This window comes from Aquila chrysaetos, chromosome 8 (genome assembly GCF_900496995.4).
Source record: "Aquila chrysaetos chrysaetos chromosome 8, bAquChr1.4, whole genome shotgun sequence".
NCBI lineage: Eukaryota > Metazoa > Chordata > Aves > Accipitriformes > Accipitridae > Aquila > Aquila chrysaetos.
In genome coordinates, this window is record NC_044011.1 from 46,116,986 (window position 1) to 46,135,083 (window position 18,098).

Below are 18,098 nucleotides of genomic sequence, written 5' to 3' on the forward strand. Positions count from 1 at the left end.
AATCCAGGAGATGCGTGGCAGTGTGGACCATCCTCCCTGGGGCTTTGAAAACCATAAAATCTCTGGGATGCCTGTAAGCAAGAAGGCCAAATATTCAGTGCATCCAACCCTCCCCAGCACACTCTGAATCCATTCACCCAGCCCCAAAATCTTTTGACATAATTACTGCCATGGTAGCTTCCAAGTGGTTTGCAAAGCGGTTGCAAAGCCAACTGGTCGCCCAGTGCAAAGGCATGAATTATTCCAACATTCGCACCGCTTGCCGGCAGCCCAGCTCTTGCAGCCCGCAAAAGCAATTGCAGGGTTGCAATTACAGGGTATTACTGGGTTGCAGTAATAGTGCGATAAAAAAATAATAGTTATTGGGTTGCAAAAATAACATTGATTGGGTTTGGTAATATTGCAGGGTTGCAATAATTGCTTATTATTGGGTTGCAGTAATACTGGGTTGTGATAATGAACCCTAAGAGAGAAATGCACACCGAAAAGGTGCATCGTTCCCATTCCCTTTGCATCCCCATCACAATTCAGGTCAGGACAGAGGCAGAAGGCGTGAGGCCCCGTCCCGGTGCTCAGAGCATCCTCCAAGAGAAACAGCAACCAGGGTCTCGTCAAGCATCAGCAGAGCCCGAGTGCCCCCCAGGCGCGGGCGCGCGCGCGGTGCCGTAGCAGGGTGCGTCCTTCACGGAGCTGAGCTGTTTACTGGAGAAGTAATGAGATAATCAAAGAGTCATTTAGACTCCTCTGGAGGTGGATAAGTGCCTCCGGTAGATTTGCCTTGCTGCTGCCCTGCGTGGACCAGGACCAGGACCAGGGAGATGAGGTGCATCGCCCGGTGCAGGGATTGCAGTTTATTTTCCATCCTGAGAGTAAAAAGGCAAGCTGATGGTATTTTGGCCATACCCTTATGCCCCATATGCCTTTTTCCCTGCTATATTTCCCTACATGAAATAACCCACCCAGGCTGCACGAGCAGAGCAATGCAAAGCACTGGGGAAACTGAGGCACAGAGAGGGGAGAGGTTTCACCCATCAGCCAGCTAGAATAAAACCCCACGTCTCTTGGATCTTGTTTGCAGGCTGTAGCCTCCTCACCACCCTACCACCGACCTTCTTCCATCTCATGTTTTCCAAGAGCCAGCCAAGTCCTTTGGTCCCTGGCTAACGCCCGCAGCCCCTGCCAGCCCGGTTTCCCTATTCAGGGGGCTGGCAACAAATATCTCCACGCACATATGGCATCCCGACTCCTTTAAGCACATTTTTAGGGCAAACTTCTCATCCCACTGCTCGCTCGACTGAAAATAGAAAGCTGAATTTGGGATGAAATGCATAGCTGTTGGCTGGGGAAGCAGCAGGCAGTTAAAAAAGAGGGCCTGCCAGGAATATTTTATACCAAAAAAAAAAAAAGCAAGAAAAAAAGGACTTTTTTTTTTAAGAGAAAGAGGAGGAGAAGTTGTTTATGGTTTGAACTTGCTAGGATCATTTTGGAAAAGCTGAAATGCTGCTGGCTGCCGCTGGATGGAAGAGGGGTGCAGCGTGCCTTTCCAGCTGCAGCTCCTCACCGAGCCCAGGTGAGGAGCCCAAGCTGATGCTTGGTGGGGAAATGCGGGGTGGTGTAGAGAAAACGGGGGATTTGGGACAGCGACGGGTAATGTAAAGAGATATTACATCCGTATGGATTAAGCAGAGGCAGTGCCATGGTTTTACCTCACCAGAACATTGAACGTTCAGCCCATCTCCTTTCCAAGACACATCTTCTACCTGGGCTTCCCCAGCTCATCATGGCTTTGGTGGCCGGTGACTTCAGAAGATGGGATGTCCCCCTTTGGGGACATCTTTGCTCAACTGGGGACATGCTGGAGTGAGTTATACATGAGTCACTACATCAGCTGAGCATTTAGAGAGTATATTTAATACAAAATATGGAAATTCCCATTTGCATGGAGGATTTCGTGATATTTGTCAATGTTTCAATTGGATTCACAGCAAAAGCTGGGAATTTTCCGACGCTGCGAAAGGAACGTCTGCCAAAAAAAATTCATTTACGCTTGAGCAAAACTTTGCATTTCCTCCAAACTTGGCCCTTCTCATACATTTTAAATGTGGCAGTAAAGACTCTTCAGGATGAAAACAAAGATGACGGCAAACTAGACCTTGCCAAAGAGCATTGGGAAGCCGTCCGCCCGGCTTTGGGGGCCGGGTGTGATCCAGACTTGAGCAGAGATGTCCCTGGAAGAGAAGGTCATCCAACCTGCAGGTCTGACATTGCGATGTTGTGATGTTGTCCCAAGTCTTGTAGCTCCTGGGACCCTTCAGGGTGATTTGTACAGCCCCGAGCACCCGGATGGGCACGATGGTGTTCTCCCAACATGCACATTAATCTGTAATAACCCCAGCTTGGTACCCAGCCTCATCAAAGCCAGCGCTGCAAGCAGAGCTGGGCCGGTGCTTTCTTCAAGCAGCAAAGAAAAGAGCTAAGGAAGGGGAAAGAAATGCTCTGAAAAAAGCCATTTGTCCCCTCGGCTTTATTCCGGCTGCAGAGCCGGAGCAGCTTGTAGCTCCAGAGAACTTTTAATAGAAATCTTCAGAATGAAATGGGCTACAGCTGTTTGCCTTGATAAATATATTTTATGCTACATGCCTCAGCCGCCATCTGTTTGCTGATACGAGCATTTCTCCTCTGCAGCAGCTGAAGAGAAGTCATCAAAGGGAATAGCAGGAGATGGGTTTCGTTGCAGGTAGAGGGGAAGAGGTGAAGTGGCCCGTGCAATGGAGTTATTCTGGCGGCTTAATGTGGCGAAGCTGTTACAAGAACAAGAGGGAAGACGGCGGGTGGGCTGGGAGTTGGAGGGAGCTGGCATTTTCAGGGGGAACCTGGTCATTCTGCTGCTGTTATCCGAGGGGAAATGCTCTGTGTAATACCGTGGGCCAAGGGCCAGGCTTCTCAAAGGTATTTAGGTGTTGAAAGATGCGGGAAGCAGCCTAGAAGGAGTTGCAGAAGTTTTGGTGCTTAATAATCATTAAAAACTACCACACTGCATCGGGAAGTCCCACGAGGTCGTTTTATGCTCCTAAATAAAAGAATTGGTCTGACTTGAGCTCCTTCCCTTGCCTCTCTTCATCCCCACCCAGGAAAAATCCCTTTCTGCAAAAGTACTTGAAGAACCACCCTCATAAACCACCTGCACTGGTGTAAAAGCCCCATGAGCATCATGTCTCCTGCTGTTTTGCTCTTGCCCTCCGAGCATCATGTCTCCAGCAGAGACATCCAACTCTCCCTGCTTTAGAGGGACAAATTGTGACCCAGTGGGGAAATCATTCCAGGTCGATGTACAATCTTGCTGCAGCAGAGAACACACCGCCACCCCTGATAATGTTGGTTTAACAGCTATTTGTGCTCGCAGTTAAAACCCCTGCCTTGCTGCTCTTGCAAAAACTTTGCCGGAGCAAATCGCGCTGATCCCCCCTCGCTGTTACCCATTCTGCAATAAAACCTCGTGCGAGCAGCAGGACGTGGGAACATTTGCGCAAGCATCCTGGAGATGTCCGCAGGCATCCCGCTTGAAAATACTCACTGATTCAGAGATATTCAGGCCCTGGGACCATTCGGGGAGGTGGCCTGACCTCCAGACGGGAGCGATGTTGTCGGAGTCGGGTTTTGTTTTCCTGTTTGCCCTGCTCTCCTATTAACACCCAGCCGTGGCACCACTACACTTAGCCTAGGTATGTAATAGCTGGTTGTCACTGGCACTCGCATGCCTAGGTGACAGGTGCCCTAGCCAGAACATGGGTTATTATTATGATTATTGCTATCATTGCTATGATTATCATATTATTTTATATTGCCTAGTTGGCTCAGCCAAGGTCAGGGCTGCAGGAGGTGCTATAGGAACATATAGAAAAAGGGAGACCCATGTCCAGGGGGACTTTAATTAGGGAGCCAGGTAGACAGGCAGGCGGGCAGAGGTGAGGTGCCCTGGCTGGGTAGGAGAAGAGGAGCAGTAGGTCAGGTTTAACTGGATTGTGCCAAATTCTGTCAGAGGTCAACATCACCCGCAGTCAGACGGGTGATGTTGGCAAGAAAACGTGGGTGCGAGCGCAGTCTGCAAGTGGAGATGCTATGGGTGACTCGGGGACATGGGCCTGGAGGCCCGCAGGGTTCACATTTAAGTGCAATTATGGTCTCTTTATTACATTTATTCCTGGAAAACAGTGTCCTTCCCTTTAGCCTGTGCTCTAGCTTGCCTCAGTGCTGCTCGCAAGCTGTGTGCGTGGCTCAGCACAGCCCGGCTGCGGGTGCAGGAGGAGCCGTGCTGCCTTGGGCGGGAAGATGCTGCCAGCCCAGACCACCAAAAAGGATCCCCCTGGTAGAAAATACCCCTTTCCTAATGGACTCTGGGGAGTGGGATGCTATTCCTTCTCCCCGTGGATTTTGGGCCAAAAATCTCCACAACTTGCCTATAATGCCCCATCACTCACAGGCACGGAGCACGCCCCGGGACGGAGCGGGGCTGAGCGGCACTGGCTCGGGGGACCCACACTGGGACATGGTCCCGCCTCGATGTTCCCAGTGCTGGTGCACACCAGGGCATGGGGAGCAGAGCAGTAGATAGCTGGTGACCCGTTAAGTCCATCTGTCCATGTTCATGCCCTCAGCAGCCCCACAGCAGCCCCCCATCCTGCCCCTGCCCTCCCCAGGGTCCCTCCCTGTCCTGCAGCCCCCCTGTACCGTGTGATGCTGGCCCCAATTTTTGGGATGACCATGGACTGGTACAAGGAAAGAGGACCTCAGAGGTAGCCCTGGACTGGCTGTCCTCAGCAGGGCTCTGATCAAAGCCTGTGGGAAAAGTCCCTCGGCACCAATGGGGTCTGGATCAGGCCCTACCCAGGGCCCGAGCAATTTTTGCCTGTCCTTTGCCATGTCTGCAAAATGCTCCTTTTGTCCTGCATCTCTTTCTCCCTCTCCCCAGTCCTCCTATTCTTCCACCCAGAAAGCTTCCAGCTCGGAGCACTTCAAAATTCAAGGGGATTCAATACAACGCAGCAGGTTTGGGTTTTTTTTTTTTTTTTTGTATTTTACTCCTCCTCCCTCATCTCTGGCATCTTTCATACAAAGTGTCTCCAAGCACTTTGCTGGGGGAAATAAAGGCTGAGCAAAGCCCTTTTGCAGAGCCAAGCATCCTGGCGGTTCAGAAAAATGCCGTGAAGCAGAAAGCAAGCAAGGCAGGCAGCTATTTCAGAGCACAGGCTCCCAAACCAGGGCTGGAAAAACCTGGGGGTACTGTGGGAAAGGAGCTCCCCTTCCCTTTAGCATCACCCAGCGCTGTGTCCGCTCTCCCTGGATCTTAAGACACCCGTTTGCCTGGATCTCCTCAACCCCCTCCCTGCCTCCATCCCTCAGGTCGCACTGAGAACTAGGGCTAAAAGGGATGATTTGATCTTCCAGCATCCCACGTATTGGTCCCCAACCGATGGACCACCCCAGCATCTCAGTGCTGCCCATCCACACGCTGCTGCCGCTGCATTTCGACCGACCCGGGAGCTTCTGCTGGCGGGAGGTTGTGGATTTAGGTGCTTTTATGTCAGCGCACACTTATTCCTGTGAGTGATTCCTTTCAGCAACGCCAGGCACTGAATCACTGGTCTGTGATCCTGTAAAATTAACATGCCCCACTATAAATAACCACTCTCTAATGGGCTGTCATTCGACGGCTTTTGGAAAGGCTGAGCTCGTGTGAGCAAAAGTTTTAATGACTGTAATTGAAATTAGATGAAACCCATCAATGTTGGGCTTTCTCTGACCCATGCTAGGACAAAATCTATCATGCACCAGGGAAAAATTACCCATCCTGGGACATGCCAGGCATGACGAAGCCTGTCTAACTCCATAAACAGGCTCTGGAAGTGCAGCCAGCGGCTGTTTTGGGCATGGAGTGCACTCAGCATTTTCCCCTTCCCATTCAGTTCCCTGTGGGGTTGCAGCGGGGTGGGATGTGGCAGAGGAGCCGGTGGGTCTGGGATGCACCGATGTCCAGGGGCATGTTGCAGGATGCTCAGGGCCAGACCAAAAGCTTGCTGTTTCAGAGGAAACACAAATTATTGTGGCTGCAGGTAAACCAAAGGGTTCATTTCGCACTTAGCCCCAGCAAACCCAGCAACAGCACCTTCCGCAGGGTGTCTGCCTTCACCCAATTTCCAAGGGGTGCATTTCGGCAGGAGCTGCCGAGGCCACGCCACGCCGACCCACGCTGCCGCCGTTCAGCGATCACGGCTCAGATACGATTCACCTTGCACCCAGCTCGGCGTTTTGTTGTCTTGTTTCTTCTCCTCCCATACAGACCCCAAAGGCATTCGGGCTCCCTGGGGCTCCAAACCCTACGCGCCCACCCCCAGCCCACATCGTACCCCCGGGAACAACCGCCGGCCCCCGGGGATGGGATAATGAGTCCCCCCGCGCATCGCACGTGCTGCTCGCGTGGAACAAAACATCTCCTCTCCCAGGATAAGGGGTTGGCACGGGGCAAATTAAGAGATGCCAAAGTGCCCCAGAAGCGCTGGTTCACCCTCGCCGATAGCGTGCCTTGGGATATGCAAGGATGCTGCTAATGAGATGGCCGGGAAGGGCTGCGGGGGGGGATTGCTATGGGTTTTGGCTTTGCTCCTAAGGGCCAGAGAAGAGGAAAAGACAAGAAAATTGACTGTTTGGTTTGTTGGGGTTTTTTTTTGGTCCTAATAGGCCCCAGCAATTTACAGGCACGCAGAGACACACAGAGCGATGCTTACCTTTCATTACCGGGGGAAGGAGGCTGAGGGCATGGCAGGGAGGCAAAGGGGGAGATCCTCAGAGCACGATCGGAGTGATTGCTATGGGACTTTTGCAGCAAAAGGACCTGGAAAACATTAACTAAATCACCTGGCAAGGCACCCGTTCTGTTCTTGGGGAAACTGAGGCACGGGATGTTACGGCTTATAGCCCTACAGCCCAAAAGCACAGGTGGAGGTGACTTTCTGGGGAAGCAATGCTTTGTAGCCTGGCCCCAAAAGCTTGTTATTTAAGAGGAAATGCAAGCTATTGTGGCTCCAGGTAAAATAAAGGTTTTGTTTTGCACATGGCCTCAGCAAACCGAGCAACAGCACCTTCTGCAAGGTGTTTGCATCAGCAAGCAGAGCATCGAAATGGCCATTTCATCCAGGCAAAGAGGGAGACGGGTGAGATGGAGATGAAATGGCTCAGCCATCAGCTTCAATCCAGGCATTTGATGCTCTTCTCCACAGTCGCCTTCAATTTATTCACTGTTTATAAATCTTTCCAGCTCGCGGGAATGAAATTCAGGTTTTTGTGTATTTACTAATTGAGGAGATGAATGGTTTGTTTTTTTTTTTTTTTCCTATTAAACTTCTTCTGGCAAGCAATATACTTTTTATGACAAAGATTTTTACTCCAGTTGGGCAGTTTTAACTGTTTTTAAACTCGCTATTAATGTTTTTCACTGAAAAAATTAGATTTTAAAACGAGGGCAAACGTTTCCAAAAGTCACAAGGAAACATGAAACCTCAAATTAGAAAAAAAAGTAGCTCACAGCTATGGGAGTGAACTGTTGGGTTGGTCTGCAATAAAATATCATTTGAATTTAGCAGTTGCAGAGGAATTTTAAAAGGATTGGTTAACATTCCCCATCAGAGATAATGTTTTTATTTCAAAATTGCCAGCAAACCCAAAAAATTTCATTTTCCTCTCTCTCTATTTGTAAGTGAATATTCACTGGGATATTTGATAGCTGTAATTTACTCTTCAAGCTCTGTAATTAGCCACCTCAATCAAATGGCATCATTTCTATCTTTGCTGGAAGAATAAACTATTCCGCTGCAAAACAAACGCCTTTTCCTCGACTTGAGCGAATCCCAGGGACAGGCTGAAATTTTGCAGCCAACTTTTGCTTTCAGCTGATGCTCGCGCTCGTCACGGGTTTTGAAAGCTTTCCGGGGCGGGGGGGAGGGAAGCAAAGATGGGGCTGAATATTGACTCACGGCTCTTGCTCATCCCTCTGTAACAGCAACCAGCTCAGAGAGGTGGGAGGAAGGATTTGACTATATGTTGGTGAATGTTTTTTTTTCCTCTGTACTGCAGATTTTGGGGATTCATGGCATGGGAGAAGAAGGGGAAGGAGCTGCAGGGTTACCCAGAGGTTTTCCTTTTTACACCTGAAAGCACTAAAAGCAGTGCAGAACAATCTTTTTTTACAGTAATTTTTTTTTTTTTCTATTTTTCAGCAGATAAAATGACCCTTATTTCCAACAAAGAAATAATTTCCCAAGAAGGTCAGGAACTGGAAATCTCCAGCGTCCCATTTACCTCCCCTTCACTGGGCCTGGAGTTGGCTTTTATATCTGGGAGTAAAACCCTGCTCAGCCCAATTTCTCTGCTCATCTCATTTTAAATTTTAGGATGTAGCTAGACTTAGGTATAGGCATTGTAATCTGGGCACATTATTTACCAGTAACGCTTATCTGAAGCCAGTCTCTCAGGAGATTCACTGGGTGGCTGGGAGCTGCAAGCTGGAGTTACAGCCTCCACACAGTAAAATAGAAGGAAAAGAGGGAAATTGCCTTATAAAAACCACAAGGACTTTTGGCTTTCTTTTTTTTTTTTTTTTGCTGGAGCTCTTAAATTCAAGGCTGGTTTTCGAGGCTGCTCAGTCCTTGTCTTGTTCCTGGCAGACTTGAGAGACAGAACTTTTCTTCCCTATTCTTCTTAGCATAACAATCTCTTGTTAACATAATAAGATTAATTCTTATGCTGCAGTCAGGAAGCCACACTTTCTCCAAGCCCTAAATAATATTGTTCCCTTGCCACATTTATAAGGTAGTGTGGTTTTTTTTCTTTTTTTTTTTCCCTTTGCATTGAAAAAAAAAAAGGAAATCTTGTAATCTTGAGATAAATATAATGGTGCGGAAGCTTCCCATTCTCCTCCAATCTGATTGCAGTGGCAGCAAAAGGACATGGGCCTAATTAAAGTGCCAATCAAGCAAAAATGGGATTCATTGTTTTTATACAAATGCTCCATTTAACCCTTTGCGGCCCATTCATCGTTTCATACACGCACCATTTTTTTCCTCAGCAAAAAAGTCCAAGCCAAGGTTTCATAAAGAGCTTGTGGGATGAAAAATCCCCCAAAAGGATGTTAAAAGTCACGTAAGTGGTGAAGAGGACAGGGTCTGTCTGTGTCCAGCAGTCTCATCACATACTTCCCTTCCCATTTTCCTACAGCCAGCTCCTCTCTTGCAGACCACGGGAGGAGCTGTGGAGCTCTCTCCTTTTCCTCCAAGGTCCCTGCTGAGCTGGGAAGTTTTACGGGACCTGGAAAAAGTCAGGATCAGATGGTAATTCTTAGCAAGCACTAATGCACTCCAGCGTTTATCGCGTTCAGACATGTGAATAACACCCTAATCCAGAGGTTTAATAGTTTTTGAGACAATCTGCCCAGATCTGAGTATCGCCAAGCGCCTAAGGGTGAGTGACGGAGGGTGAAATCTGGCCCCAATTCTCCTGTGACACACCCCAGCTCGACAGAGAGCCGATTCCCAAGCACATCTGCGCACATCTGGGCAGTGAAACAGGAGCTGAAAATTTTACAGGAACGGGGTTTGCTTAAAGGTTCGCTGGCGCTCCCTGTATCTGTCCCGATCAAAGAGGACTCACATGGGGGCAATTATCTCTTCACCCCAGTAAATACCTCGTGGGGCTTCACCCCAAGATTTGGAAGCCATCCCTCTTCACTATCGACTTCTCCGCAGCGTCCCATAAACCCCCTACCTCCAGAGATGGGCTGAGATGCATCCAGCCCATCCACGCACAAAATTGCAGCAGGTTCAACTCGGCTATTTTAACCTTGCATCGCAGGGACCGCTGACATAAAAGCAGACAACGAGCTGAATGCAAAGCACGACATTAAAATAACTTAGCATTAAAAGACCTGCACGAAAGGCTGCATCAAAGCATCCAGGGGCTGGTTGCAGGACTTGATCTTGATTAAGTTAGGAAGGCCTAACGAGAAACCAGTCGGCGATGGTGTTTGCCCGTCTTTGCGACTTTAATCCATCTCCGTCGCGGCGGCGCCCGGTGCAATGCAACCGGCTCTAGCTGCAACGGCACGTGGCTATGAGCGCTGAGCAGGGTGGCTATGTGAAACCGCGGGAGGATAATTGGGGAAGGGGTATTCGATGAGGACTTGCGTTATTAACCAGACACGCTCTTCCAGCCTCGGGGGCATTGCTCCGCAGCAGCGGTGCATGGCGGAGAGGTCCCGATTGCATCCCTGCTCCTGCCTGCTGCTTGACATCCAGCTTCAGCCTTCCTTTGGGGCTGGTCCCTTAGAAAAGGGGATGCCAGGTTGGCATACCTGAAACCAAAATGGCATCAAAGCGCTTTTATTTTTCATCTTTAACACTCGAAGCCCCCGTGACTTTCTCCCCACCGCCCGTGGCTGTTTCCAGGCCCTGCCTATCTCTGCCCGTATTGCTCCCAGACCTGCTGTACAAGAGCTTTATCAAGTGCCACAAGCTGAGATTTTTTGGCGGCTGTCCATACAGCCGGGAGAAAAAGGAGACAAGGACAAAAAAAAGAGCTCAGGCACTCCCCCTCTCCCCGATCTGCTTCCCTGGCCTCTGCCTGGGTTGTTTTCAAAGAGGGTCCGGTGGGAGATGGGGAAAGGGACTGGCACTTTTTACTTGGGGTTGCATTGAAAACGGAGGCAGCGTTGAGAGCTGGAACGCTGCAAATCCCCCTCGTGTCCTGGGTGGAGGGGCAGGCATAGCTTTTTGAAGGCAGCTGCCTTCACTTTCGCATGGGAAAGCAGCGGCGGCCATGCCTACCTGTTGCCAAATGAAAAGGTCTCCTTGTGTTTTCTTGCAAGAAGCATCCCAGGAAGGTGGCAACCACCTGGAAGAGATCAGCCTCCTGCCCCATGCCCCTGGCTTGCCGGTGGGAAAAAGAGAGTCCCCAAAGTCTCCCCAAAATCTCTGAGGCACCTCAACCAGCTTCATTGCATCCCACCATCTCCAAGGATGCCCCTTGGCATCTCCACGATACCTCTCAGCCCCAAACCTGCAGTGAGGTCCCTCAGTGTGCGACAAGGGCTGTGCGTCGCTTCTATTATTTGGAGGAACAACTGCTCCCTCCTCCATCCCACCATCCGAATAATTTTGCTTTCGAACCAGGAGACAGCTCATGCTTTGAAGCGTTTGTCTTGCAAACAGGCAAGAAAGACGAGCAGCGCTTTGCAAAGGGAGAAACTGAGGCACCGTGGGATGAATTTCCCTAAGGCCATGGGGAAAGCTCTGCAGCAAGAGCAGGGACAGCCTCTGAGTCCCAGCTCTGTATTTTTACAGCAGGACTCTGTACAGCTTTCACTTGTCATACGTATTTTTAAATGACAAGGAAAAGATTTTATAAACCAGGGAAACGTGTGATTATTTTCCTCTCTCTCTCTCTTCCAGGTGCTTGCCTTAGCTTTGTAACACACAAGAATGAAATCCATCTGAGTTGCTGTTGTCCTGCTGTTTAAAACTCCATTTTCTGTCAATATTGCTTCATTTTTATCAAGTTGCTTACATGCTTTATATTATTCTCTTTTTTTCCCCCCCATTTTGCTGCAGCATTTCAGAACATTTTGTTTCTTGCACTTCTCGGTAAATAGCCTGGAAGTAAGAGAGTCAAAGGCACACGGAAAGTATTTGCTTTCATTGTTGTGATGTTTCATATCTATTGCACTTGTCAATGTGGAATACCAAAAAAAAAAAAAAGTGGAAAAAAAGGGGCGGGGGGAAGAGAAAGATGCCTGGTTTATCCCCCTTGACTTTCAGAAGCAAGGGAGAGGTTTATCATCTGGTCTTCCCAGCTTCTAGCATTGCTCTTTCCTATTAGATATTGCACAGGGCAGGCGTGCAAACCCCAAATTACACGGGGAGACGCAGTTGTGGTCCCACCAAAGTCAAGCGCTGGAAGAGGGGTGATGCAAAGGGACCCAACGTGGGGTTCCCACCTGCAAACACCAACCTCTCCCACAGACAAGGGTGGGTCTGCTTCACATCAGCTTAATATTCCTCCCCAAAGGCCATTTCACCCAGCACCGTGATTTTATCAGCTTTTTAATTGGAATGATTCATTTCCTTCCACAAAGCACGGCAGATTTAAATGAGATACCCGAGAAGAGCATTTAATAATCAGTTTGCACTTGATTTTGTCTCCTGTAATAACGCGGTCGTGCAGGTAAAGGAAAAATAGTCTTGGAGGACCATGCTCAGAGCTGCAGCCCTCTTTCAGCTCCAGCAAGCCGAAATTATGTCAGAAACCTGATTTTTTTTACAGGCATAGTACCACTGCCTAGTCCTCTAAATCAAATTTGACTACCAATGTAGTCAAAACCGCAGAGGTAATCAGTTAATAAAACTTCGCACTTACATTCTACTTTCATTCAAGGATTTAAAGCCCTTTGCAAAGGTCAGTATTACAATGATGAGAATTTTCCAGCTGAAATGTTTTCACTGGGAAGGAGAAAAAAAATGAAGAATATTCTCTTTTCCTGGAAGTTCAAAAACTCTGCTTGCTGGTTTTAATGCAGGCAAGAAATAATATTCTTTGTGGGGAAAAAAAAAAAAAGAAAGAAAAGAAGAAACTGCCATGAAAATGTTAATGGTGTTTTGAAGCTTCACAGAGAAGTCTTACTTGTGTAGCAGCCTTAATATACATTAGTACCCCTAGTCTGCAAGCAAACAACATTTTGCAGAATAAACTAAAACACAACAGGGAAAGTCTCCGAATTATTTAGAAATCTAATTCCCACTGAAATCAGGCATTGAGCATTTTATTCAATATGCATTTAAATCAGCGCTGCTGCCAGAAGAAATACACCACCTGTAACCTCTCCCCAGTCCTGCCTTGCAGGGCAGCCACAGAAATCTCTTTGTGGCCGTAGCCACTGCCAAAATCCCTCCAAGGGTCGCAGCTGAAGTGACTTGCCCGGGGCAAGCTGGTGGCAGAGGCAAAATACGGTCCAGGAGTGCCACCGTCGCTTTTAGCACCGGCAGAAAAAGCAGGGATATATGATAATTACAAGCAAATGTCCCCACTTTTGCACTTTTCTCGCGCCAATCGGTTGACAGGTACGCAAGCAGGCAGGGATGGGAAAACCAGCATGCGTGGATAAAATCAAATAAGCTTTATTTCCTAAGGGATGGAAGCTAAAAATAAAAAAAAAAACAACCAAAACTCTTCATTTCCAGGGTGCCTACCCCTCCGCAGAGAGAAAAAGCATGCCTGCGCCAGGCTGAGAGGCTCGTGTCTCAAGCGAAAAATCTCAGTCCACCGCCACTCCTAAGTCAGGTTTAACCCACCGAGCATCGGTTTAACTTGTTAGCACAAGTGCCCTGCGGAGAGTTATCCCCCCCCCCCCCCCCCGTTTAGCTAAAGCGACGCAGGTAGCCAAAAAGCCAAGCTCCCACCAAGGCAGAAGCTCCCAGCGCAGCACGGATCGCTGTGGCAGCCCCCTTTGAAGTTCACCTTTCAGCGCAGCAGTAAGTAATTAGAGTCCAGAGCCGTAATTACTTTCTAATGCTCGCTTTTCTAATTGCGCTCAGCTGCCCCCCCCCCCCCCCCACATGCCCCTTCGGACTCGGAGATGGAGGCGAGGGAGTCTCTGGCCTCAGTGGCTGCGCAAAGCGTGGCGGTAAGAAACGCTTTTATTTTTTTTAATTTTTTTTTTTGGTCGTTATTTTGGGGCCCCTCTGCTCTGTCCCCCAAACTCTCGCTGGGCAAAAAGGAAATTAAAAAAAAAAAAAAGCAACCCCAAAAGCTTAAAAAATGGTAAATAAAGGAAAGAAAAGGCCTCTTCTCGCGGCGCCGCTGGGCGGGAAGCGCTCGCGCAGGGGCCGACTCCCTCATCGGCCCCCCCCCCCCCCCCAACTCTATTTCGTTGGTTTTGTTGGTTTTGGGTTTTTTTTTTTTTTTGGGGCGGGGGGAGAATCTGTTTGTTGCTTTTCCCCCTCCCGACTCCAGAGGGTATTTTTTTTGGGGGGGGGGGGTGTCAGGCTGCAACTGGGGTGCGCTGGACGACACCCCCCCCTCCCCCCCACTCCCTCAGGACCTGCGTGAGGCGGGCGGCTGTGAGGATGTTAACTTCTCCCCGGGGGGGGTGTGTGTGTGTTATATTTTGGACCCCCCCACACCCCTCCCCAGAGAGGACCTCGGGGTGAGGCTCCGGCTGCTTTCCCATCCCGGTGTGGGCAAGGCTGAGCCATCCCCCGGCTGCGCGTAAGTTACTCCCCCTTTAACCATCACTTTCCCCCCCCCCCCCCCCCCCCCTCCTCAAAAAGCCAGGCTGCGCCGGCGAGGCTCGCTCCGCCAGTCAAGGCAGCGCTGCCGGGGGAGGAGCTGGGGGGGGGGGGGGGGAAGGCGGCGGTGATGGAGCCGGGCGAGCGGAGCCGGCGGGCGGCGGCGGCCTGAAGCCCCCCGCCGGCAGCGGCAACGGAGCTCCCCCCCCCCCCTCCTCCCCCAAACCCCCCAGCGCCGAGCCCACCCTGAGGAATGAGCGCTTTCCAGGCAGACCTCCTCCTCCTCCTCCTCGGGTGCTTCCTCCTCAGCCACGGTAGGACCCCCGGAGCCCCGCACTTAGTTTCCGAGCGGGGCGGACGGGAAGAACGGGGTGGTGGGGGTGGTGGTTTGGGGGGGGGGGGGGTGTCGCCGGGGTGGGTGTGCTTTTTGCTCCTTGCACAAGGGGGGGGGAAAAAAAAAAAAAAAGGTGGGGGGGGAAGAGAGGGAGGATTGCAGAGTTTTTTTATGCATCTCTGGCGAGGCAGCTTGCCTTTTTTTTTTAACAAAAAAAAGGAAAAATCTTTAGCATGTAAATGAGTTCTTTCTGCTCCAGCTCCGTTAATTAGACTGTGTTTGTGTGTAAACACGGCTTTGCTCAGCAACAGCCACCCCCCCCCCCCCAAACCCCCTCCGTCGCCGCCCGGTCCTTTCGCCGGTACCGGGGAGGCGATGGATGGTTAATTTCGGTGGGGAGGGAAGAAGCCTCTTCGGTTGGCGGCAGAGGCTGGCTCCAGCCCGGGGAGAGCCCCGCTGGCTGCGCGGAGGAGCCTGCGGTTGCAGAGCCGGGGTAGGGAGCGATTTGCTCCTGGGTGGGGGGGAGAAGTTGGGGGGGGAAGAGTTGCTTTGAATGCAGACAGCCGATGGGAGGTGGGGAGCCACTGCGGTGGTGGTGGTGGTGGTAGTGGGGGGGGGGCACAGCCGGATCCCACCTCCCCGGGAGCCGGGGCGGGAGCGTGGGAATCCGGAGGAATTTGCCCTGCAACTTTGCTACCTGCTTGCCTGCCCTCCCCCCCCCTCCCCGGCCAATAAAAAAAAAATAAAAGAGGGATTTGGGGGGCGGGGGGGCGTTTTGGGAAGCTGTATTTGATGTGCTGCCATGTGCCTGGTCCCTGGACTATCTGTCACCTGTGGAGGACGCTGAGCTACAGCCAGACCCAAGCTTCGCCTATCTGCTGCTCATCCCCTCACAACGCCGGTGTCAAATACCATCTGTGTCACGCCGCCGTGGTCCCGAAGCCAGCTTTTGTGAGGGTAGGGCTTGGGGTTGCTTTAAAAAAAAGAAAAAAGGGGGAAAAAAAAAAACCCAACCCAAACCCACGCAGCTAGTCCATCTGTTGATTAAATGAAGGATAAAACTTTTGGAGAGAGTAGTGCTTCTCAACGGGCAGCTGGTTTTTTGCTCAGCCAGACATTATTGCTGAACATCCCCCACCATACGCTGCGTTTCCCCCTATTCCCCAAGCAGGAGAGGTGGCTGCGCTTCTGGTTGTCCCTACCTCTTCTTTTCCTGGGCTCGGATGTGATGTCGGGCTCCCACGCTGCCCTCCCTTCCCCTTTTCTCTTTCCCTCTCTCTGCTTGTACTAATATTCCTTCAGGGAGAAATCTGTGTTTGCATTCGCCTTTGCTTCTGCACAAAAGAAACCCACTGTGTCTTCTGTGTAGATTTCTGGCTGAACAAATTTGAACTCTCCCTGGTACAGCAGGGCAGCAGCGGGTCCGGGGATGTCGGCAATTTGGAAGCTGATCCTGGCCTTCTCGTGTCTCTCCCTGCTCCCACGAATCTCTCGACTCCCTACAGGTCAAATGGCAGTTTGTTAGCAGAGCTGAGTAAGTTTGTGTCTGGGATCCAGTGGGCGTTTGTTTTGTTGGGGTTCCCCCCCCCCCCCCCCCCTTGCAGCCATTACTTTTAATAAGGGCTGATGCACTTTTTAATAGTGGTTGTGTTCAAAAGCTGCCGTGACTCCTCGGCTCTGCTGCATGTAGCCTGAGCTCGGTTGATTTGTCTCCCCTGTCTGTACAGTCAGGAGTGTGCATCTGGTACCTTGCTTATTCATGCCAGGTTACGAGGCAGAGAGATAGCGTCTTGCAGAGCGTTTTCGGCTGTTTTCTCCAGTCGCATGAACCGAACGCGTTTCTGTGGAGTTAATGCTCACGGTATACGAGAAAGGGGCTGTCGGCAGCATCGCGGCTTTCCCCTTTGGGGTGAAACCATGCAAAGGATCCCTAATGGGATTTCACGCAAAGGATTCCTGAAACTGCATGGTACTTTGGGGGAGGAATGGCCTTGGATGTAGGCACTGAAGCTTATTTTCTAGCATCGATTGTGTTTGCCTCTCCTCGAGCAGCTGCTGCGGTGGTTCTGGTGGGTCCAGATGCGGCGGCATTTGCTTTCCTTGGGCAAAGGTGCTCCTAAAGACTGGCGGGCCACGGGCATGAGATGTTCAGTGTGCACCCAGAGGGCAGTCATGCCTCACTTGGAGGGAGCTGGTGGGCCAAAACTCACTTGGAGGAACAACTAAAATCACTCGACGCTGCCCGTCAGGAGTTTCAGTGACTCCTTTTGGTGGGCAAGGAGCAGGCAGAGCTGCGTTGGCTTGCCTGCGGCACCAAAGTGGCTTGAAGGGATTTGCCATAATAAGGCAGGCAGGACTTAAATTCCCCTGAGCCAAGGGCAGCAGGGATGGGAGGATCACCTCTGTTGAAAACCTTGCTTGGGATCTGTGGCTGGGATACTAGTTTAAAAAAAAAAAAAAGCTCCCTTTGTGTAAGCCTCACCGAAAAGGCATTTTCCATCACTGGATCTGCGCACCTATGCCCTTGGGTTTGTACTTCATGGGTCCTGTGCCTCCTTGTGGCATGCTGGCATCCTGCTGTTTCTGCAGACTGTGCAGGCTGAAACTTGGGCACCCAGCTGAGCTTGCAGGAGGAAGGTGCTTGCTGCTCCCCGTGTGGGGCCGCGCTGCACCTGGGTGCACGCAGGCATGGCTCAGCCTAGGAGGAGAATCTCTTTCGCAGCTGATTTCTGTGCTTCTCTTGAGGTGATCTAGGAAGAACAAATTGCCTTCCCTTGAGCATCCTCCGGCTTTCACCCTTGCAAATGGTCTGAAAAAGCCTGCGTTTTCTCTTTCTGAAAGTCGATAGGTCAGCGTTTCCTATACAGGGCTGTTTCCCCCCTGGAATTGCTCGCGCTGCCCACTCCCCCACCCCCTTCCCTGGACCACAGCTCTGGTGGAAAGGGAGAGAAAGTCACAGTACAATTTGCCTCCTGGGGAGACTAGATATGTGGTGTCCCTTGGTGGGAAGAAATTGATGCCGCCATGAAACTAGCTGCCTTTGCTTCTGCCTGGTGAATAGCTTACCCCTCCCTCCTCTGCTCCAGACTGGGTGAGGCTGGAAGCAACTGGGGAAAGAGCCTCAGCTGCGTGAGGTGGGGGCTGTGGGAAGGAGTACCACTGAAGATGTACTTGCAACTGCCGCCTCCTCTCACTGGCCTGTACTGTAACAACCTAGATGAATTTGGCAGGATCTGAAATTTACCTTGGATGGGAAGATTTCTGCCTGTCTGGGTCTCTCTTTCCAAAGGCATGTTTGCTTTCCCTCAGGGTGATGAATACCAAGTTCTCCGGGTGTTGCAGGGTATGTTTTTCTCCTTCACAGTTCACTTGGTTCCTCCCTGGAAGCAAATGCTTTGCAATCTTCCATCAGAGGGGCCTGTTATTAGCAGCAATGG

The 18,098-nt window shown here is 50.7% G+C and overlaps 1 protein-coding gene across 4 annotated transcripts in view; it reads left to right on the forward strand.

The window, feature by feature from the left end:
* The first annotated feature begins 13,676 nt into the window (after nucleotides 1-13,676).
* Nucleotides 13,677-18,098, forward strand: part of KIRREL3 (kirre like nephrin family adhesion molecule 3) — a 341,383-nt gene continuing 336,961 nt past the window's right edge. Inside the window, exon 1 of one of the 4 annotated variants that reach the window (XM_030022476.2) lies at nucleotides 13,677-13,723. Coding sequence is in view for 2 of the 4 variants with exons in the window: in XM_030022467.2 (XP_029878327.1) it covers nucleotides 14,581-14,641 (61 nt within the window). In the remaining 2 variants the exon portion in view is untranslated. Of the gene's footprint in view, nucleotides 13,724-14,405; nucleotides 14,642-15,585; nucleotides 15,619-18,098 lie in introns of those variants that run through there. The other 3 variants (XM_030022467.2, XM_030022469.2, XM_030022474.2) reach the window with 3 other exon arrangements.